Genomic DNA, 23,481 nt, shown 5'->3' with positions numbered 1-23,481 from the left:
TAAGAGCCTCATCAAGGGCCAGGGAGATGGCTCCGTAGGTAAAGTGCTTGCCTCCCAAGCATGAGGACCTGAGTCAGACCCTTAGAACCCACGTAAAATGCCAAGTGTAGTCCCGGTGTGAGGGATGTAGAGACAGGGAAGCCCTGGCTCGCTGGCCAGCCAGCCTAGCATAACTGACGCCCATGAGAGACTTTGTCTCAAAGGAGGCGCATGGCGTTCTTATAGGTGACATCCAAGGCTGTCCTCTGACCTCCATGTGCACATCTGCACACACACATGAACATGTGTGCGTGCACACACACATATGCACACAAAGATAAAATGAAATTAAAGCCTCAACCAAAAAAAAAAAAAAACTATGTCAGCATGCTCTCTTTTCTAGACTATGCATGAGTTTTTTTCTTAAACTGAGCAATCCGTTGTTTTTTTGTTTGTTTGTTTTTTTAATTTATTTCTTCACTGATTTTCCCACTACCAGCTAACTGGACAGAACCCCTCACAGCAACCGAAAAAGGTGACTTCCGAGAGCCACTTGCGTTCTGTCACGGGTTGTCTGAAAGGAGCGCTCGCCATTCGTGGGTCTCTGGTCACCACTGAATCTTGGAGGATGAAAACTACCACAGGCCAGATTACAGGGGACTCCACGTGGATATAGAGAGGCCAACAGCCAGCATGCGGTGGAGGGACAGCAAGTTGGGACACTCAGCAAGGGAAGTGGGGAAGGGCCCATGCCTGACTGCAGAGCAAGTCACACCCCTATCAGCTCAGCCTGGACTGTGCTGGGGGCGCCCCGCCTTGTGCAATTCACTTAGATGGGTTGGTGCCCAGGTGGTCTTATCTGGGGCAGGGATCTGTAAGAGAGAAGGGTTAGAGAGCAGAGACAGGGCACTGCCAGGCAGGGACGGCCCGCTGGAGCAAAGACCTGGCTGAGTCTCTGTGGCGGATGCTCAGGGACAATTAGTCCATGACAGAAAGCCACCCAAGAGAGTGGCCATCACGGAGTCAGGCAAGAAAACAGCACTTCACCCTCCTATCCGTACATCCCCGGCCCTTTCAGACCCTGTTTATGTGTATTATATATTTAATGGATTTTTGGAGAGAAAGATAAGGAGCTGGGAGATGATTGCCCTATCAATGGAGAGCACTGATACAAAAAAAAAAAAAAACAACCCACAACTGTTTTTATGACATGACAGAAGAAAAAATAATCAGTGAATAAATTAGAGCTTTCATGTTGTCATAAACACCGGGGCATCAGGATTTAGTGAGAGGAGAGCCGGCCAAGATGTGACAAAGTTGTAATTGGGAGACAGGGAGCGATGCTATTTTTCATAGTAAAATTTAAAAAGAGGGGAAAGGAGAGAGATTAAGGGAGAAAATGTTATGCATAATCTTGGGCTAGGCTGAGTTACAAATGACCCCTTCCAAAAAAAAAAAAAAAGGGCTAGAACTTACGTGATATCAGCATTGGGGTGAAGGCCAAAGACTTCGGGGTTATCTAGGGATGGCAGTGACTGGATGTATTCAAAGTATTGGTCCAAGGTTTTGCACAAGGGGATTTTATATCCAGTATAAAACTGGAACGACGGCTCAAACATCTTCTCACTGAACCAGACCTGTACGAGAGGGAAAATAAAAGGAAGAAAATTGATGAAAACTGCAACTCTCACAAGAGGGTGGGGGCTTATTTCCATTTTAATAGGTTTTTTTTTAAAAAAAAAAAAAACACTCCTGGTTCCGAAAGCATCTTAACAAAACCACTGATAGAATAATTATCACGTACATGAAGAAAAGAGACAGTTCACAAAAGAGAGGTGCCGCAGAAAACAATTAGGCAAGGTCGCCAGTTCCCGCACCCAAGAGAAGATCTAACCCAAAGAAAAGATAACAGAGCCGGGCTGCAAGTGTGGCAGAGAACTTGCTTGACATGCAAGAGGCCCCTGAGTTCCATGCCCAGGGAGGGGGTGGCAGTGGGAAGCTGGAGGTGTCATTTGGTTGGTAGAGTGTTTGCCCACCATGCAAGAAGCTCTGGGTTGGACCCTCAGCACCACAGACGCTCAGCCTGATAGTGTTGCCCCAGCACCTTTATCAGAGGCAGGAAGATTAGAAGTTCAGGGTCATCCTTGGCTACATAGAAAAATCCTAGTACTCAGAAGGTAGAGGCTGCAAAGATCAGAAGTCCAAGGTCATCCTCAATTACATAGCAAATTTCAGGGTGTAGGAAACATGAAACCCTAATAAAGTCAGGGTGAGGAAGCTCATTAGGAGTCCAGCCTGTGCCTGAATAATGCCTGTGTTTTCCCCCACACACACCCCCCTTGCAGAGTGAGGCCCCTCCCACACGGATGGGAGAACATCCGGGCATCTTCCTTGCCTCACGTCTCCATGCAAGGGCTATCTATGCACAAGCAGTTTTTCTCACAAAGACACGGAGCCCTCATGACCCGGCGAGAAAAACTTCTGTGAAGCATCTCCCCTCCCAGCCTGAGCCCGAGAGCCACTGTTGATAATGAAGTCCCGGCCCTGTCCCTGCAGGGGCCCCATCTCCCCGCTGTTGGCCCGAAGGAAGCCACCCTTCTCCCAGCCCCGATGAATTAACTGATGGTGAACAATGTGGTGCGGGAACAAACAAGAAACAGACACCCACTTGGAGCAACCGGGAAAAGCAGCGGCCGAATGACTTCAGGGCCTGACAGAGCGATTTTCCCAGCAGGGAGGCAGCTAATTGGGGGGGACGGGAGGGCAAGTGGAGGCACACCGTGAGAGGCCCTCGGAGGACTGGGATGGAGGAGATGGGACTGCGCCTCACCCCCCCCTCTTTGCGCAGCTTTTTCTAGAGCCAGTGACTGCCGTGAAACGCCCTGTTCTCTCTGTTGTTCCGTTCGCCTCGGCTCCAGCCTATTCAACCCCGGTGAGCGCGGCTCGGAGGAGCGCAGAACCAGCAAGGAACGGAACGCAAAGACCAGGGAGGCACGCACCGTGCCTTCGCTGGAGGAGCTCGTGACCTAGTGGAGGGACAGGCCACTTAACGCAAGTGCCGCCTGACGTGATGAGGTGCACCAAGGCAGGAGCCAGAGGGAAATGGAAATGAGCAAGATACTAAAGGGGGTTAGTGCGGGGGGGGGGAGGGGTGGGCGACGGGTAGATCAGGTAAGTGGATATCAGGTAAGGCTTTACCAAGGAGGTTTTTGGAGAGAGGTCTTGGGGGAGAGGATTTTGTGAGGAGGACTCGGGACTAGGGAGACCACACAAGCAAAAAAAAACCCAGAATAACCGATGCTGACGTGTGGGGTGGGCCGAGGGAAGTGATCAAGCCCAGGGAAAATCTAATACTGGGAGACGGGACAGGTGAGGTGAGGTCATGTCACAATGCCTGGATGCCCAGGTGAGGACTGGTGCTTACTTAAAGACACGGGAGAGGCGGGGGCTGCCAGGAAGCTGGATGGCTCAGTGGAGAAAGTGCTTGCCACACAGGCATGAGGACCCAAGTTCAGATCTCTCATACCCATGCAAAATGCTGGGCAGGAGGGTGAGCATCTGTGAGCCCAGTGCTGGGAAGGCAGAGACATGCAATCGCTGGGGGGCTCACCAGCTAGTTCCTCTAGCCAGAGCAGTGATCTCTAGGTCCAACGAGAGACCCTGTTTCAAAGAGTGAGGTGGAGAGTGACTGAGAATTGGCCTCTGGCTTCCACGCGCACATGTGCACGGCTGCTGTCGGGTGCTGGGACAAACATCCAACCAGAAGCAGCTTATGCGGGGAAGGGATTTTCTTTGACTTACACCATCAACGGCGGAAGGAACTGGCTCACTTTTATAGATCCAAGGAGGGAGACATCACCAAACAGCCAGCAAGTAGCACAAGCAGCCAGAGCTCCAGAAACCTGCTCTCCACACACCTCAGTCTGGACTAAAGAGCTATCCCCCCCCCACACACACACACACGTTAGGGCTGGACTCCAAGATCCACCCTCAGTGGCATGCCCCCTGTACCTCTGTAGCAGAGATCTGCCTGGTAGGGGCCCGAGTTGCAAGCTCAATTTTACTAAAACCCCTGAGTCTATGAAGCCACACATTCAAACTATCACATTCAAAGAACCACGTGTGTGAGCACACACACGCATGCACACACACACACACACACACACACACACACTCACATGCACACAACGCAATATGCCTATCCGTGCACACTCCATACATCCATGCACAGAAACAGAAAGAAACGAGAAGTGGTTGAAAGCTGTTAAAGAGAACGGTGCTGTAGGCAGAGGTGAAGTCTCCAGTGATGTAGGTGACTTAAATCACAGGAACGAACGCTGTGGAGGTGAAGGCCTTGGGTCTTTGGTACACAGGGGTCTTTGGCACACAGATTACAAATGACCGCCCTGGGAGTATTCTCTGTGACACAAAGCTGTGGGAGCAAAACAAAGTTTCTCTCTCTTTTCCCATTACTTTATTTATGCACACCCCAACATCCAGACTCAACATGCCCAGTGTGGAGAATAGCTGAGGGGTTTAGGCAAAACACAGAATTTGAAATCCACGTGGAATCACACTGGGATGCTTTGGCTGGTTAAAAAGAAAACACAGTTGCTACTGTTTGTGCCTGGGATGACCACAGCCTGTGACGATGCTGGGAAAGAGGTGTGGGGCCTCCAAGGGTCCTAAAGGGAAGTCTTCTGGTCATGCAAGATGTGTGTCAGAAAGCTCAGAGTTAAAGCCTATGAGGAGGGTTGGGGATGTAGCCCCTGGGTTCAGTGCCCCCAGTACAGGGGTGAAGAAACCTATGAGGAAATATATTAAGCTGTCCATGGGTTTGTTTTTTTCACATTTTGCTATATTGTTCAGAATTATGATTATTTTTTTTATTTTAGATAGGGGTGAGAGAAGAGAGAGAACTGGCTTGCCAGGGCCTCCACTACCACAATTGAACTCCAGACACTTGTACCACCTAGCGGGCATGTGTGATCTTGCACTTGCCTCACTTTATGCATCTGGCTTACATGAGATCTGGAGAAAGATTGAACATGGGTCCTTAGGCTTCCCAGACAAGCGCTTTAACCACTAAGCCATCTTTCCAGCCCCAGAATTATTTACATATATTCCTTTGACATACATTTTAGAGTTCTAGTATACACTGCAAAGGTTATGTGATCAAAAAACTCCCCATTTCTAGCATCGTCCAATAAAGCTCCTCCCTTGTGTAGTCCAGTTGTTTCTGTATAAATCAGTCCATCCTCTCTCCACTGACTAGTGATCTGTGACGCATCACCAGTCCTTTCATCCCCACGCTGGAGCCCATCAGCATTCTGATGACAGACAGAATGCCTACCTTGATTTTATCAGTAAATATTACATAGATACACTACACAGCAAACCGCATCCCTTGAATCTGTATAATTATTTTATAGTAGTTAAAAAGAAAAAATAGAATTTAAAATGTTAGATATGCAATAAATATAATCATATATACCATATATACACATATCAGAACACACACACACACACACACACACACACACACTCTCATGGATGGCCCAAAACCTCTCTCCCAGCTTCCACTACTAAAAACTCCAACTATAGATACCTTAACAATTATCCTAACAAAAGTTACTAAGATATGGTTTTTTCCCCCTTTGAGTTTCAAATAAAGAGGTAAGTTTCTCATATGCTTTCATATATTATTTTCCCAAATAAGTATCTATTTTATTTACAATTTTCTCCACTCAGCTCCAGCATCCACTTGCAGTCTCCTTTCTGAGGAGATCCGTTTAAATGTACTTAATATATGCCTTTGGCTATATATTTATCCCTGTGACATATATATGGTTGACTTTATAGGTCTTGTTTTTTTTTTTTCAGCCACACTGAATGCTATTTTTAAGATCTATGCAAGGTGTTGTATAGATCATTTCTTCCAAATGCTGAGCCATATACCACAACAGGCACCTATGACATTTAACTTGTCTTTTTCCGTGTGATCGATGAGAAGGTTGCCTCTGGGTTCCCCACCCTATACAATGCTGTGCATATCTTTGCTTTGAAAACTTCTCTGGGACATATATCAGGAGTAGGGGTGATGACCTGAAAGGCAGTCATACCACACAGTTGAAAAACCACTAAGAGCCCCCACCTTGCACCCCAGAAGGGTGAGCATTGGCACCCACTGTGCTTAGCCCTTGAGAACCCCCTCTCTGGGGATGCTTAAGCTCTTGCCACTGAGGCCTTGAGGTACCTGCCTGACCCTTCTTTGGGATGTGGTATTGGCTACGGTGGGGTCACAGCGGGGTCTCTTCCCAGGAGCGACCCTGAGAGGACTTGGCTGCCTCAGCCAAGGCCACGCTCCAGCAGCAAGGGCAGGGAGCCCTGGTTTGCAATCTGCATCCTCATCTTTTCAGGGAAACCAATCCATGACAGCTGCCTTCAGCTCTACGCACAACGCAGTCATGAACATTTTGATACATTACCATTTATAGACGTCTCCTGAAAATTTTCTGCAATCTTTCTGCCTGGTAGAGTATCTCCCAACTGCTTTCTGGGAGTATTTATGTATATATGGATGTATGGATGGATGGATGGATGGATGGATGGATGGATGGATGGATTGGAGAGAGGGAGGCAGATAGGGAGAGAATGGGCATACCAGGGTCTCTAGTTACTGCAAACCAACTCTAGAAACATGCACCACCATGTGCATCTAGCTTACATGGGTCCTGGGGACTTGAACCTGGCTGGGTCCTTAGGCTTTACAGGCAAATGCCTTAACCACTGAGAAATTTTTCCAGACCCTGACTTCTGGAAGTCTTGTGTGTCAACATTCCTGCCCTATCAAGTCCTTGCTGGCACATTTTTCTACCTCTGCTGTAAAACCACACAAAGGTTCAAACAAAAATGGAGCCCCACTTTGAGGCTCCATTCCCCAGGACCCACGTAAGCCAGGTGCACAAGGGGGCGCATACGTCTAGAGTTCCTTGGCAGTGGCTGGAGATCCTGGTGTGCCTATTCTCTCTCTCTCTCTCTCTCTTTCTCTCTTTGTCTGTCACACTCAAATAAGTAAGTAAAAATAAAAATTAAAAAAAAACAGGAATCTGCTCAAATTTATCAAAATACTCCAGCAGTATGCATGCTTGTTTAATTCTGTTAAAGAAAAAAGGAGGGAGAGGAGGAGAAAGGAGAGAGAAAAGAAAGAGAAAAAGGAAAGAAATGGCAGGAGGCAGGCAGAAAGAGAAAAAGTGAGACAGAAACAAGAGAGAAAGTATTGAAACAGAATTGCTAACAGAGATCCTAATGTAAAGAATCCAATAACCACAAAATACATGTCTGTTTTTTTCCCCACTTAGGTAATGCATATTGCTTCTTAAAAAAATTTTTTTTGTTTATTTTTATTTATTTATTTGAGAGTGACAGACAGAGAGAGAAAGAGGCAGATAGAGAGAGAGAATGGGTGTGCCAGGGCCTCCAGCCACTGCAAATGAACTCCAGACACATGTACCCCCTTGTGCATCTGGCTAATGTGGGTCCTGGGGAATTGAGCCTCAAACCGGGGTCCTTAGGCTTCACAGGCAAGCGCTTAACCGCTAAGCCATCTCTCCAGCCCCACATTGCTTCTTTAACACATCAGAAGATTGAAGAAGAGTTTGGATCTGGCGGGTGTGAATTTATGTTATTCATTCTCAATGTGAAAGCCATAATTGCTCAGGAGCAATAATCTCTAGAAAATGTTTATCAACGTGTTCTGTGTAGGTTTTATTGAGTACAGGGAGGAAAAAAAAGAACACTTCATCAATTTTCAATTATCCTTCCCAACAGAAAAAACAAGAAAACTCAATATAGGACCCATTCCCCAACACTTATTTGAGAGCTTGAAGTTGTGCTAGGTTCTACACACAGAGGAAGAGAAAGAGAAAGGACCCCACCATCATTTTCCTCACACACCGGGCACCATGCCACGGTGACCGAGAAGGAGCCATGAGGAGACCTGGGCATGTGCGATTGTGCAGGGTGGGGTTCCAAGATCTCTGAAAAGTGCCAGCTAGTCTGTGGTTGGGGAGGAGGGCACTATGGTGGGGGAGGGGGCTTCTTGGCTAATTAAATTTGTTTATTTATTTACTTATTTATTTAAAAGAGAGAGAGAGAATGAGAAAGAAAGAGAGAGAGAGAATGAGAATGGGTGCACTAGGGTCTCCAGCCACTAGAAACAAACTCCAGACGCATGCGCTACCCTGTGCATCTGGCTTTATGTGGGTCCTGGAAAATTGAACTTGGGTCCTTTGGCTTTGCAGGCAAGTGCCTTAACCTCTAAGCCATCTCTCCAGCCTTTGGCTAATTCTTTTGTAAGAAGCTCTGTCTTATTCTCTTCCTTCCTTAAGTTTGGCATACTTGTTACAAAAAAAAAAAACAACTCATATAATTATTTAGAAAGAAAATGTGCTCAAATGTACTTCCATCCTTCCCCGCCCCCCAAACGGACTTACTCTAGCAAAGCAATTGAGGAGACGTTTATCAAAATCATCTGTCACTCTGCCTCCGTATTGTACTTCTCCAATCATGTACCGAACGGTACTCCACGAGACACCCTGTATTAAAAATATTTTTAAAAAAAGGTTATTCACTGTCAGTGTGAATAATAATTTTGGGGGGCCTTTCTCTACAGGAAATGTCTGAGACAAGGAGTACCAGCTGGACTGTGTTTAAAATTGGTCATTATCTTACATGAATGGCTCTCGCTATTACCCGGCTGGGCCTACAACAGTTTGTTCACCAAAGGAAAAATCTACAATATGAAACACCAGTGGATAAGTTGCCCATAGATATGTAAAACAGAAAAGGGTATTTTTCACTCTGCGGTGGTAATCACCTGTAACATTCGTCACAGTTATGCCAAGCTGTTACGGGGCGGGGTGGGGGGGAGAGAGTGGTGTTTGGTAAAGAAAGTGAAGTAATCAACGCCTTAATGTGCTTTTCTGGCAATATATTTCCCGGAATCAGTAAGGGAACAAATAGAAATGCATGAGACTTTCCTACAATGCAATCCTTCGCTGTCTTATCCTGTGAGCTAAAACCACAATCAAAGTCTTCATTAATTTCATAACAATCTTAACACTCGCATTTCAGCTATTAATGTGGTTTTTTTTTAATTTAAAAAAAAACCCTCAATAGATTTGAAATAGAAGGAAAAGTATAGTTGTTTGATTCTTGTTTACTTTTGCTTGGTGAAATTTTCGTTATTTCAGCTGGGTTGCCTTTAAAAGCCACTATTTCAAGGTATATTTGGAAATACCGACATGATAAATAACAGCAGAATATGAACCCATACGATATCATTTTTCATCCAAGTGCCACAGTCTTAATTTAAAATCACTTTGTCATTTCAGGGGGAAAATGATGGTTTTAGAGTTCCCTCCTGCCTAGGCAAACACTTTTCATGGCTTACCATCACCATACTGGGACCGCAGTGTCTACCATTATTATCTTGAAGGCCTACTGTGGGAAGGAAGAGAGGGATGGACAAGGTACATGGTCTTTAATTCCCTTATTATGCAGTGTTTGGATAAATGTTGACTCACGTGACCCCCCACGACCACAGTGCCGATGAGGAAACAGGCTCTGGGGGGTCACTCGTTCGCCTGAGGTCACGGAACACAATCAGACCCCCAACCCTCTGAAACCTAGGAGTGAAACGACAACTGGGCCTGCACCGTCAGCCCGGTGACCTTGAGGAAGTGTCCCTGTCTCCGGGCTTCCTGGTGGTGCCTCGGGTGTCAAACGTGTAGGCTGTGATGACAAAAAACCACAATGGTGTCCTCCCACCCACGAGCTGAAAACTAGCAAGCGTCACATGGTGAGGATTAGTGACCATTATTACAAGTCGTTGTCAGGGCTGGGTGTCGCTGAGTGGCAGAGCATTTGCCTGGCATGTGCAAAGCCCCAGGCTCAATCCCCACCAGAGCCTATAAATAAATAACAAGAATACTGCTTGCATGTTGCAGCTTCACAGTTCAGAAGGAACTAATGTTTACGGGTGTAGCTTAGGGGCAGAGCACTTGCCTAGGATCCAAAAAGCCCTGGGTTCAATCTTTCTTAATTTTATCTATTTATTTACTTGAGAGAGAGAAAGAGAAAAAAAAAAAAAAAAGGCCATAGACTAAGTATAGGTGTGCCAGGGCTTCCTGCCACTACAAATGAACTCCAGGTGCATGTGCCACTTAGTGCATCTGGCTTTACATGGGTACTGGGGAACCAAACTCAGGTCCTTAGGCTTTGTGGGCAAGCATTTTAACCACTGAGCCATCTCTACAGCCCCCTGGTTTTAATTTTTAGCACTACAGTACAAAGGTAACAGGGGGACACTTAAGGTTAAAAAGAACTGCCTTATGTGTTGATAGCCACTGGTCATTAGGCTTTGCAAGTAAGTGCCCCAACCACTGAGCCATCTCCCCAGCCCTCCACTCACCTTTTTAATGTCACATTCATCAAGGTGGTTCTGAATGAACTGAACACTGGCTGAGAAGTCAGCAGAGTTGAACTCATAGGGAATATTCCATCCCAAGGGACCAAACTTGCGCCGCTCCTTAAAAACAAAATCAAAGCAAAGTATTTATTCAACAGAGAAAGAGATGGACAGTCATAGGCAGAGAGTGAGTATGGATGCACCTGGACCTCCTGCTGCTGCAAACAAACTTCAGATGCAGGTGCCACTTTGTGCATCGGGCTTTACATGGGTACTGGGGAAACTGAACCCAGGCCATCAGGCTTTGCAAGTAAGTGCTTTTTACCACTGAACCACCTCTCCTGCCCTCAAGTGGGATTTTAACATGATAGGTAGTCAGTCGTTTGTCTGTTTGTCTGTTGTGATGGGGGATCAAACCTAGAATCCTTAGGACATGGGACATGCTAGGTGTGGTAGTTTGAATAGATGGCTCCCAATATAGTCAGTGTTTTATCAGTTTGTAGTTTGCATTTGCAGCCACCTGGCTGGAAGCATTGTCACTGGGCAGATCTTAAGGTGTGGTGGTGGGTTTGAGATTCCAATCTAAGGATATGCAAAGTGTGCCTAGCTGGAGTTCCTGAAGTGTGCTGTGCTGTGTGGCTTCTGGTTTCTGGTTTTTCTCTTTGTGTTTGGTCCTGTGAAAGCAGGCCAGCTTCTTCTGCCATTATGGAACTTCCCCTGCATCTGATTCAATAAATATCTCCTCCTCCATCACTGTACCTGGTCTGGAAGGTCATCTCAGCGAACCTGAAGCTGTCTGTTGCACTAGGCAAATGTGTCACTAAGTTATGGGCCCTACCAATTCCTTTAGTGTTACTAAAATAAGGCATAAAATTGGGAAAAAGGATTTCAGCACGAGTGGGAGAGGAACAAGAGAAAGCAATGCAGAGGGGTAGATATGATGTATATACAATATACCTGTAGAAAACTATCAATAAAATAAAAAATAAGGTATAATAAAATTAAAGCCATATTATCAAATTAAGTTCGTAGTGTTTTAAAAGTATGAGGCTGGGTATGGTGGTGCAAGCCTGGAATGCCAGCACTTGGGAGGTTGAGGCAGGAAGACTGTGGGTTCAAAATCAGCAATGGTCCCTCTATAGAAAGTTCCTGTCTCAAAAAGAAAACAAGAAAGAGAGAGAAAGGAAAGGAAAGGGAAGGAAAAGAAAGGAAAGGAAAGAAATGAAAGAGTATGTACTGATTTGGATATATTAAGCATTAACTACTTGAAATATTATTTCACAACTCTATAGCCAAAATGCATGGCTTACAAAAATAAATCTCCAAATATTTGTCACATTAGAGTTCTTGGGTTTAAAACACAAATCTAACCAGCCACATGTAGTAGTGCACATTTGTAATCTTAGCACTTGAGAAGTGGAGGAGAGGATGAGGAAGATCAAGGCCAACCTCAGCTACACAGGAAGTTCTAGGCCAGCCCAGGCTACATGAGACCCTGTCTCCAACAAATGATAAGCAAATGACATTTAGATAGGTCACTGGGCTGGGGAGATGGCTCAGTAGTCAATGCACTTGCTTGCAAAGCCTACCAGCCTGGGTTTGACTCCCCGGTGCCCAGGTAAAGGCAGATGCACAAATTGGCACATGCATCTGAAGTTTGTTTATGGCAGCAAAATGGCCCTGGTGTGCCCTGTCTCTTTGACTCTCTGTTTTCTTCTTCTCTGACAAATACATAAGTAAAAATGTCTTTTAAAGTAGAGGTGTCTGCAGACAGCTCAGAACATTTCCAAAGGTTCTCAGGCAATAGTCGTTGGATGGTGATTCTGCGAGACTCTTGAACACAGCGTTTGAGTTTCTCGAGTGGAAGACCTCAAGCATTCATGAGCATCGGGACGCCCTGATAGATCTGCCCTACAATTTTGTCACCTCGGGTTTTGAACACTAAGCATTTCTGTTTTACACGTGACACATCAGTCTTAGAACTTTCACACTCCCTTCATTTCATCCTCTGTACTTAACTGAGCATGATCTAAAAGACACATATATGAAACAGTTCAGAATTGCCAAAGTGCCCGTGAATAACCAGATTAGACTCGGCTCAATTGGCCCCAGTGGGTTTTGAGATCCTGGAGATCATTCTGAAAGGCATCGAAGTGGTAACACTGATAACCCAAGACCCTGTGCACCCAGAAACCCACACAGAGACATCCATAAGCCTCCATGACATCAGCTGTCCCTGCCTGGCACATATCAGTCTCTAAGGAAGGTTCCCTGAGTCCCCTGACACCCCCCCTCCTCCCATGCCGCCAGGCTTAGTGTTAAGGGTGAGAACAACTCACAGACAGGTACCTTTCTTGTTGCAGTGGTATAATCCTTAACAGAAGAAACTTAAGGAAGGAAGGGGGGTTATTCTAGCTCATGGTTTTAGGAGATACAGCCCTTCTTGTCATGGGAAGCTATGGCAGGAGGAGGAAGGCGCAGCTGGTCACATCGCGTCCACAGTCAGGAAGCAGAGAAATGAATGCTGGTGCTCAGCTCGCTTTCTTCTTGTTCGTCAGCCCGGGACCCCAGCCCATGGGAGAGTGATACCCGCATTTAAGCATTCAAGGCAGGCCTTCCCACCTCAATTAATCTAATCTAGCCAGAACAGGGACTATATGAGTTGCTCTCGTATCTCCGGGACAACATACCCAACCAGAAGCACAAGGAAAAGGGTTTATTTTCAGCTTCCTGTTTCAGGGAGAAATTGCATCATGGTGGGTTAAGCATGGCAGGGGCAGACAGCCAGCATCACATCTTCACATTAGCGAGAAGGAGCAAGAGCCACTTGGGCTAGACTGCATCCTCTCAGGCCTGGCCCCAGTGACATGCTTCCTCCAGCAAGACCCTGCCTCCAAAACCTTCCACAATCTTCCATCTGGGGATGAAGTATTCAAACGCATGAGCCACAAGGAGCATTTCTGCATTCAAAGCACTACAGTGGTTCTAAATCCTGTCAATGTGGCAATTGAGACAAGAATCCTGCTTCCCTGACTATGGACTAATTTTTCTTTCTCTCTTTCACGTTCCCTCACGCACACATGTGAACACACGCATGGGCACATCATGCCATTCCCCCCTTCTTACTGCACTGCTCCATGCCACACACACAACGAATAATCTCACCATCTAAATGACTCTAAATGAATTTTAGCTTCCATGAAAGTCAGAGAAGAAATTCTGAAAGCCACAGGGTTTTAATTACTGAATATCAGGGTATGCTTTTAAAATATTAACAAAACCATTAACATTAATTTAGGTCCAGATGTTCTGACCCTGAGAAATAAAGCTAAGGGCCAGAAACAACAAGAACAAAAAGATTAAGAAACCCTCTTAAGAATAGAAAATGTTACCATTACTTCTTGATCTGCATTTTGCTTGCCAGGCATTAAGAGATGTGCACAGGGTGACTCTTGCACCCCACCCACCCCCCATTCCTTAGCAAGTTTGATCAAGGGTGGACAACCAAATGCCTCCCAGGGATCTGGGCTGAGGGTTTGGGGATTTCTTTCTTCAGTTTACCCTAGGAAGGCTTGCCAACTCTAGAGTTTCAAAGCACCATCTTGCTCCTCGTGCATAGAGGTGACAAAGAAACACAATGACAATATTGATGGAGGAGACATTGTGTGTCTTTCTGTCTTTTTTTCGGTTTGTTGTGTTATGGTCTGGTTTGGTTTTCAAGGCAGGGCTGACTTGGAATTCACTATGTATCTCAGGCTGGCTTCAAATTCACAGCCATCCTCCTACCTCAGCCTCCTGCTGGGATTAAAGGCATGCGTCACCACGCCCAGCTGTCTGCTTTTCTTGGTGGTCCCCAGCCTCAGCTGGCTTTGTTTATCTTGATGCCTCATGTTGAAATATTCTATCCTGTAACCAGACTCACGGTGGCTCAAATTCACACTGGCCAGGTACTCTCAGAACAAGAGGAGCTCTCCTTACTACTTCTGGGTTGTCAAAAATGGATCTACAGTTCTGAAATTATTTTTTAAATATTATATTTATTTATTTTTATTGGTAAGAGAGAGATAAGGAGAGGAAGAGAGAGAATGGGAATACCAGGGCCTCTAATCACTGCAAATGGACTCCAGACGCATGTGTCACCTTGTGCACCTGGGTTTACATGGGCACTGGAGAACAGAACCATAGAACCTGGGTCCTTAGGCTTCACAGGCGAGTGCATTAACTGCTGAGCCATCTCTCCAGCCCTGAAATTAGTGTTGCATATGTGGTGTGCGTGTGGTGTGTGTGTGTGTGTGTGTGTGTGTGTGTGTGTGTTCATATATGTGTGTACATTATGTGTAGACCAGAGGTTGAAGTCAGGGACTCCCTTGGTCCCTCTCTACATTATTCTTTGAGAGAGGATATCTCACTGAACGTAGAGCTCACCAATTTGGCTAGCTGGCCATTGAGCCTCAGGGATATCAAGTGATGAGGTGACAGGTGATTGCACCACACTGGCGTGAGACCCCACAGGCAAACGTGATCAGCTAACCCCCTAGCCCCGGGACTGCTTCCATCCTGAGGGCTTCAAAACAAAGAATACAAATCATTTAGGGTAATGGGGAGTGTTTTTCCATGTTTGCAAAAGAAAATCCAAATCTACAGTGGGCTCTACCTCTGTGTTTGACTGAATATTTTTTTAATTTAAGGTTCAGTTAGACAGAGGGAGGACTGAATGAGGAATAATTCTTTCTTTGCAATTACTGGCACGGCTTGATCTGGCGCCACAGAAACACTTGCATTTACATGCAAGGAGCAACTACGGTTCAGTTGCTCCTTAAAATGTGATCTTTGAAAATTGCCCCAATGCTGAAATTTGCTTCACATTTATGTCACTTCCTAACAACTTTCATTTAAAGCATTCCCTTTTTAAGTTGGTTCACTGAAGTCATAGACTATTGAGATCATCTTGGAAAAACAGGAAGACAAGATCTTGGTAGATGCTTTTCTTCTGACCCAGAATTCACAATGTAGTCTCAGGGTGTCTTTGAACTCACAGTGATCCTCAAACAAAGTTATTTACAGTCAAACAAAGTCATTTACTGTGTGTGTGTGTGTGTGTGTGTGTGTGTACTCACCCCCTGTAACAATAAAGGGGAAAAAAAAGAGCAACTCTGAGTTATCTAAGACTTGCAGAGATGGCTCAATGACAAAAGCACTTGCTTGCAAGCCTGCTGGCCTGAGTTCAAATCCCCAGCACCCCACATAAAGCCTGACACCAAGTGGTGCATGTGTCTGTAACCCCAATGTGCCTTCCACAATGGGAGGTGGAGGAGAGAACCTGGAAGCCCATGAGCCAGCTAGACTGGCACATGCAGTGCCAAAACCAGAGACTCTGACTTAAAGAATGGGGTGGGGGGAGAACAAACAGCAAGGTTGTCCTCAGACCTCCACACATGTGCCAAGACATGCATGTGCCATGCACACATGTGTGCATGCAGACACGCATACATATATGTAAAAAAAGAAAGGAACTCTGAGCTCTCAAGCCACTGAGATCTAAGAGCTCAACTGGAGGCTGAGGAGCTAAGGATTTTGCTATACTTCTTGAAAATGCTGAATCAAAGCCGGGCGTGGTGGCACACGCCTTTAATCCCAGCACTCGGGTGGCAGAGATAGGGGAATGGCTGTGAGTTCAAGGCCACCCTGAGACTACAGAGTAAATTCCAGGTCAGCCTGAGCTAGAGTGAAACCCTACCTCACTGAAAAAAAAAAAAAAAAACCATTAAAATGCATGTGTTTTCAAGAAGTTTTAATCTAGCCAAGAAAGTATGACTTTGAAACAAGAAAAGAACAGTGTTGTGCTAATGACTGTAATTAGCTGTCAAAATTTAACAGAATGATAAACTGGAAAGAGACATCCAGCCGTGGCTTTGGGCTCACACGGAAACCAAGGCTGTCCCTCGGGGGGAGGCGGGGAGACTCCGAGGCCCAGGAGAGGTCTCCAGACAGGGTGGTCTCCGTCCAGAGGTGGGCTGCAGGTTCGGGATTCTGCTGCAATAGGGGCGAGCTTGGGGGAGCAGCAGACACTTGAGGGTCACCTGCTCCGGGACGGGGTGTAGACAGATCTGAATAGGAAAGCGCCACCCAGGGGCCGGGTTGATGGCTCAGTCAGTGAAACATTGGCTGCACAACTATGGGAACTTGAGTTTGCATCCCCAGTGCCCAAGTAAGTGCCAAGCGCAGGGGCACATGCATATGATCCCAGTGCAGCGACAAGTGGGTCCTGAGGACAAGCTGGCTAGTACACCTGAATTGGTGGTCTCTGGATTCAGTGGGAGACCCCATCCCAAAAAGTAAAGTGGGGCTTGGGAGATGGCTCAGCAGTGAAAGGTGCTTGCTCGCAAAGCCTGCCTGGTTTGATTCCCAAGTACCTACATAAAGCCAGATGTACTAAGCAGCACATGCACCTGGAGTTGGTTTGCAGCAGCAAGAGGCCCTGGCATGCCCATCCTCTCTCTCAATTTTGACACAAATAAATAAGTAAAAATATTTTTTAAACAAGATGGAGAGGGTTGGGTATGGTGGTGCACGCCTTTAATCCCAGCACTCGGGAGGCAGAGGTAGGAGGATCACCGTGAGTTCGAGGCCACCCTGAGACTACACAGTGAATCTCAGGTCAGCCTGGGCTAGAGCGAGACCCTACCTTGAAAGTCTAAAGTAAAGTAAATAAATAAATAAGGCGGAGAGCAATTGAGGAAGACACTTGATGTTGACCTCTAGCCTCCACATACATGTGCAGGACTACCTGCGCATACATATGAGCACACATACGCACATACCAAAAAAGTCCCATCCAGGGCTGGAGGGGTGGCTTAGTGGTTAAGGCATTTGCCTGCAAAGCCAAAGGATCCAGGTTCGATTCCCCAGGACCCACGTTAGCCAGATGCACAAGGGGGCACACATGTCTGGAGTTCATTTGCAGTAGCTGGAGGCCCTGGCGTGCCCATTCTCTCTCTCTCTTTCTCTCTCCCCCTCCCTTTTTCTCTGTCAAATAAATAAATAAAAATAAAATATTTTTTTAAAAGTTCCATCCAATCAAAGAGCTTTACTGTACATTTTTAAGACACAGTGTAGTGATTTTAGGAGGGACATTATCCTCCTTATTGAATTTGACCAACCCAGTAACTTCTTTCTGTTTCCAGGGAAAGACGCAGAACAATTGATGAATTATGGAAAAGTCCCTCCAGTACCACTAAGGAGTTGTTGAATGACACCATCATTTGAATGATGCACAGGCTGAGTTCTGCCTTTATAAGGCTCTAGCTGAGTGCGGAATCTCTTCCCTGCACTCTCAAAACAAGAGTTGAGTCAGTTATCAAATCCTAATAATGTGTACTAAGATAAAAATGAAAACATACAGTCCCTCCCAGACAACAGAAAAGCAACATTCAGGGGAAAATTTATTGACAAAAACTATCAGAGCCATAAGGAACCACAATCAGTGACAGAGTGAGAGATCAACTTGTATCATGTCATTATAGTTATCTGAAAACATTTAAACTAAGATCTTATAATTATGCTCCTCCCTCCCCCCAGTCAGGGGCTTCACATGCGCTGTTAAGCTTGAAAAGGGGGTGTCTGTCGAGACCATACCTTGAGAGGGAAGAGAATAAAATGAAGAGGAGTTAGACATTTCTCAGAATGAAGACACTTTAATAGTGGCATTTCCTGAGCCCTGGTGATATGGCCGTTTTTATTTAATATTTAAATTATTTTAAGAGCCATGATAAAAATTTCCACATTTGCAGCTACGGTTGCAGGTCCCTAGAGATTGTAAATCCAGAATTCTTTAGGGGTTTCCTATTCTGAGCCAGCAGCAAAAGGACCAGCAGACAACACTAGAAACTAAACTGTGGCTAAGCCATCAGAGAAGTCCTAAATATGGAGAGGAGTGGGTGGTGGCTCAGTAATTGTGAGAATCCCTGACATCCCCAAATCCACAAAGAAGCCAGACACTACAGCTCAAACACCTATAATCCCAGCAACACACAGGAGGCAGAGCCAGGAGAATTTCCTTGTCATTGTCAGCTCCACGCAGCTGGGAAGACCCTCTGAAGCACACACCGTTTATGGGAGGAGTGGCATTTATTTCAGGCATGCAGATCCAGGGCACGCTCCATCAGTGTCAGGAGAAGTTGGCTCCCATTCATAAATCCACACAGACAGAGAGAGAGAACGACCAGCCAGGAGCCAGGCCCCCCAGAGCTCACCATGCATACCTCAGGCTAGAAACCAAATCCACCCACAGTGACACCTCTTCCAGCCAGGCAGCTGGGAATCCAAAGTTACAAGCGTTTTAATGAAAACACCTGGGTCTATTGGGGGAACAGTCAAACGGCCACAATCCTGGAATCATGGAAGCCGGCCAGCCTGCAAACACAGTGGTGAACAAGAGACCCCGCCTCAGGCAAGGAGGAAGGGGAGGACAGGCACCCCCCCTGAAGTTGTCCTCTGTCCTTCACACAGGCACAGCGGCATGTGTGCACCTGCGCTCACACTTACACACACACACATGACACACGCTCACACACACATCTCAAGTGGACACAAAATGGGTGAACTAGAGTGATGGGGAGAAAGTCTAGCCAGTGCAAATGAACTCCAGACACATGGGCCACATGTATATCTGGATTATGTGGGTTCTGGGGAGTCAAACCTAGGTCCTTGGGCTCTACAGACAAGTGCCTTAACCGCTAAGCCATCTCTCCAGCCTGTTTTCTCAATGCTTCTTCACTTAGAATTGCACAGGACATTCCTAAAAACACTGAGTGTCTCCCATCCTCAGTCTTAACTTCCACTCTCCCAAGAGTCTGACTTGAGTGGCCTGGTCAGGGGCCAGGGCTCTGGCTGAGACCCTCTGCTGAAGACACATTGCTCAAAAGCAGTATTGTTGGCTGCCAATGGGGAAAAATAAATCCTAAGACAGGCTTCTGACCTTTCTGAAGGGTGTGTTGAGAGACTAGACATGTAACCAGTGGGTTTCAGTCTCAAAACTGTGGAGGAAAATGTGCTTTTAAATAAAATCCCTAAGGGTAATTTGTGGTGGTTTGATTCAGGTGTCCCCATAAATTTAGGTGTTCGGAATGCTAGGTTCCCAGCTGACGGAGATTTGGGAATAAACGCCTCCTGGAGGCAGTGTAGTGTTGGGGGCGGGCTTATGGGTGTTATAGCAAGTGTCCCCTTGCCAGTGTTTGGCACACTCTCCCGTTGCTATTGTTCACCTTATGTTGACCAGGGGGTGATGTCCACCCTCTGCTCATGCCATTGCTTTCCCTGCCATCATGGAGCTTCCCCTCGAGTCTGTAAGCCAAAATAAACCTCTTTTCCCACAAGCTGCTCTTGGTTGGGTGATTTCTACCAGCAAAGTGAACCGGACTGCAACAGTAGTAAAGACACACTTGCTCTGAACCCCAGAATATGATGCTGTGTTTGAGTTCTCAGGAAACGGCAGAAAAAGTGAGAGGAGAGAGAGCGAATAAGATCACCGAGGCCACAGAGAATGCCCTCTTGTGGGTCATGCACGAGAGGAGACTGCAACGTCCAGGGAGGGGCTGCCAAATGCCAAATGTCCAAACACAAGCAAGTTATCCTCCAAGCCATCTCCCAAGCCTTCAGCCTTTAAAAAACATTATTTATCTATTTACAAGAGGGAGAGAGAGAGAGAATGGGCATACCAGGGCCTCTAGCCACTGCAAACGAACGCCAGACACGTGTACCACCATGTGCATCTGGCTTACAGGAGTACTAGGGAATCGAACCTGAGTCCTTAGGTTTCACAGGCAAACCTCTCCAGCCCAACCTGTTTTTTTTTGTTTTGTTTTTGATAAAAATACCCCACTATTTGTTTCCCAGCACTAGCGATGGATATTTTTTTTTTCCCTCTGTTTTAACCTCAACATGTATCTTGCTACGGCAAGCATATTTTTTGCCTCTTGACTAGACCATGGGCTTTTGGTTCTTCTGTTCACTGCCCACATAATGGCCACTAAACACACAGGTTCTGGGCTGGGGAGATTGCTTAGTGGTTAAGGCACCTGCCTTCAAAGCCTAAGGACCCAGGTTCAAGTCCCCAGAACCGACATAAGCCAGATGCACAAGGTAGTGCATGCAACTGAGTTCATTTATAATGACTAGAGGCCCTGGCATGCCCATTCTCTCTGTCTCTCTCTATCTCTATCTATCTCTGCCTCCTTCTTTGTCTCTCTCTCACATACATAAATAAAATAGCCAGGCATAGTGGCGCATGCCTTTAATCCCAGCACTAGGGAGGCAGTGGTAGGAGGATTGCCATGAGTTCGATAGTGAATTCCAGGCCAGCCTGGACCAGAAAGAGACCCTACCTCGAAAAACAAAACAAAACAAAAAAGCAGCCTCTGGAGAAAAGGCTTAGTGGTTAAGGTGCTTGCCCATGAAGCTTAAGGACCCAGGTTCAATTCTGATTCCCCCCTACCCACATAAGCCAGATGCACAAGGTGGCACATGCTTCTGGAGTTCATTTGCAGTGGCTAGAGACCTAGTGTGCCCATTCTCTCTCTCTCTTCCTCTCTCTCAAATAAATAACAGGCTCTGTGTTAGGGAGAGCTTGCTTTGCAAGTATAAGAATCTTGTGTTTTCTCCCCAGAAGAACTCATGTAAAAATTCCAGGCATAGTGGCAAGTGGCTATAATCCCAGTGCTGGGGAAGTGGAGACAGAAAGCTCCCTGAAAGTCACTAGCCTTATGGTGAACTCCAGGCCAACGACAGACCCCCGTCCCCCAAAACAAAACAGCACACACAGCTTCTGAGAGTGATGCGGAGGTTGTCCTCTGGCCTTCCACATACACACACACTCACTCTAGCACACACACACACACACACACACACACATACATAAACACATATATAAAACATAGTTTGCCATTGGTCATATGAAAAACACTACACACACACACACATATATACACCTACATGCATGCATTAACAGTTTGGCATTGGTCATATGGGAAACAGTCCCCAGCAGCTCTTCAGGGCAAGCGGGGTGGAAGAGTTGAGTCATCGTTGCCGGGGACAAAGTCATAAAACACAGTGTCTGTGAAAGGGGACTCGGATACCAGCCGGAGCAGTATTTGTGCTGCAGCGTGATAAGGTCTAGCGCCACAAACAACCCTCAGATAAGGGTGCATGAAACGGGTCTCTCGGGGACCTGGAAGTTGTGATTTACAATCCAAAGGCCCCAGTGGGACTTAGCAAAACAGAACCACCCACAAGGCACGTCTGGTGACGTGAGCTCATCCCGCAGCTTTCTCGGGTGGCAGTGAGGTGCTGGAGTTGGTGGGCCAGGGCATAGGCATGCGTAGCAATTGTAAGCACGGATTTTACGTGTCCTCGGGAGACACACGGGGAACTGTGCGCTCCCCATGAGCAGAGCTGAGATGATGACATCTGGGCACAGGGGACGTAGCCATGGGTTCCCTTTATCCTTCCCCCTAGCTGTGGGAAAGGAGGCATGTAGAAAGGGGCCCTTCCATCACTCTGCGGCCAAGGAGTGAACCTACCCGTGTGAAAAGTAGGCAGCTTTCACTGGGCGCAGTGGCGCACGCCTTTAATACCAGCACTTGGGAGGCAGAGGTAGGAGGATTACTGTGAGTTCAAGGCCACCCTGAGACTACGTAGTGAATTCCAGGTTATCCTGGGCCAAAGCAAGACTCTACTCAAAAAAAAAAAAAAAAAAAAAATCCTAAGGGCTGGAGAGATGGCTTATCAGTTACACTTGCCTACAAAGCCTAAGGACTCATGTTCAACTCTCTAGGTCCCACGTAAGCCAGACACACAGTGACACAGGCACACAAGGTCGCATATGTACTCAAGGGGGCGCGTGTGTCCGGAGTTTGATTGTAGTGGCTGAAGGCCCTGGTGTGCCAATTCTCTCTCTCTCTCTCTCTCTCTCTCACACACACACACACACACACACAAAGGCAGTCTGTCGGTCTTGCCTCAAAAAAAAAAATATTCAATTTTCCAACATAGGGCTATATATAAAATTCAAATGCAAAACAATAGCATACTGTTAAAAATCACACAGATAAGGTTCTTGGAAACCATAAAATTATGAAATCACTACCTAAGTAATTAGTGTGTGAAAACAGTCAGCCACCAACTTGAGAGGGGCAGGGAGCCTCTCGGCGCCGGCACGGTTACCACTGTACTAAAATGAGGGCAGAGCATACGTCCATCAGTGCCAGGGAGTCCCAGATCTGCTGTTCGCGACACGCAGTTCATCTCCCTGAGAGTCAGTGGCCTTATTTTTAAGTTGGTGATACCCTTATCTTGAAAAGTGGCAGTTGCTATCATAGGAGAGAGTATGTATAAAATTCTTGACCAAAGCCAGGCATGGTGGCGCATGCCTTTAATCCCAGCACTCGGGAAGCAGAGGTAGGAGGATCACTGTGAGCTCGAGGCCACCCTGAGTCTACAGAGTGAATTCCAGGTCAGCCTGGGCTAGAGTGAGACCCTACCTCAAAAAACAAAAAAATAAAAATAAATAAATAAAATAAAGTTCTTGACCAGCATGAGTACTTTGAAGACCAAGCTTCGCCTATTAAAACTCTATTTGTTCATTCTACAAATATTTCTTGATCTCTGTGTAACGGTTTGAATATGAAAACTCCCTCACCAGGCTCACATGTTGAGGGCTTGGGCCCCAGGTGGCAGTGTTATTTTTGGTGGTGGGACGGTGTTACTGGAAGTACATCCCAGAGGGAGGGCTGTTGAAAGTTATCTTGTCTCTGGGAGCTTCCTGGCCACTATGAGGTGAGCAACTTCTGTCCCTTGCTCACGCCACCATGATGTCTCTGCCTGGCCTAAGGGTGAAAGCAATGGAACCAGCTGACTGACATCTGAAACTGTGAGTCAAAGTAAATCCTTTTTTAAAGTATTTTATTTATTTATTTATTTAAGAGAGAGGGAAAGAGAAAGAGGTAGATAGAGGCAGGAAGAGAGATTGGGCACAC

General features: G+C 46.4%; 1 protein-coding gene across 1 annotated transcript in view; it reads right to left on the bottom strand.

Moving 5' to 3' along the window:
* Dnah8 (dynein axonemal heavy chain 8) overlaps positions 1–23,481 on the bottom strand; it is a 313,617-nt gene that overhangs the window by 51,054 nt on the left and 239,082 nt on the right. Inside the window, exons 87-89 of the mRNA XM_045156110.1 lie at positions 10,454–10,570; positions 8,475–8,576; positions 1,456–1,616 (exon numbers count right to left, since the gene is read on the bottom strand). Coding sequence (XP_045012045.1) covers positions 1,456–1,616; positions 8,475–8,576; positions 10,454–10,570 — 380 coding nt within the window. The remainder of the gene's footprint in view (positions 1–1,455; positions 1,617–8,474; positions 8,577–10,453; positions 10,571–23,481) is intronic.

This window comes from Jaculus jaculus, chromosome 8 (genome assembly GCF_020740685.1).
Source record: "Jaculus jaculus isolate mJacJac1 chromosome 8, mJacJac1.mat.Y.cur, whole genome shotgun sequence".
Lineage (NCBI taxonomy): Eukaryota > Metazoa > Chordata > Mammalia > Rodentia > Dipodidae > Jaculus > Jaculus jaculus.
This window is presented reverse-complemented; position numbering and strand designations above follow the sequence as displayed.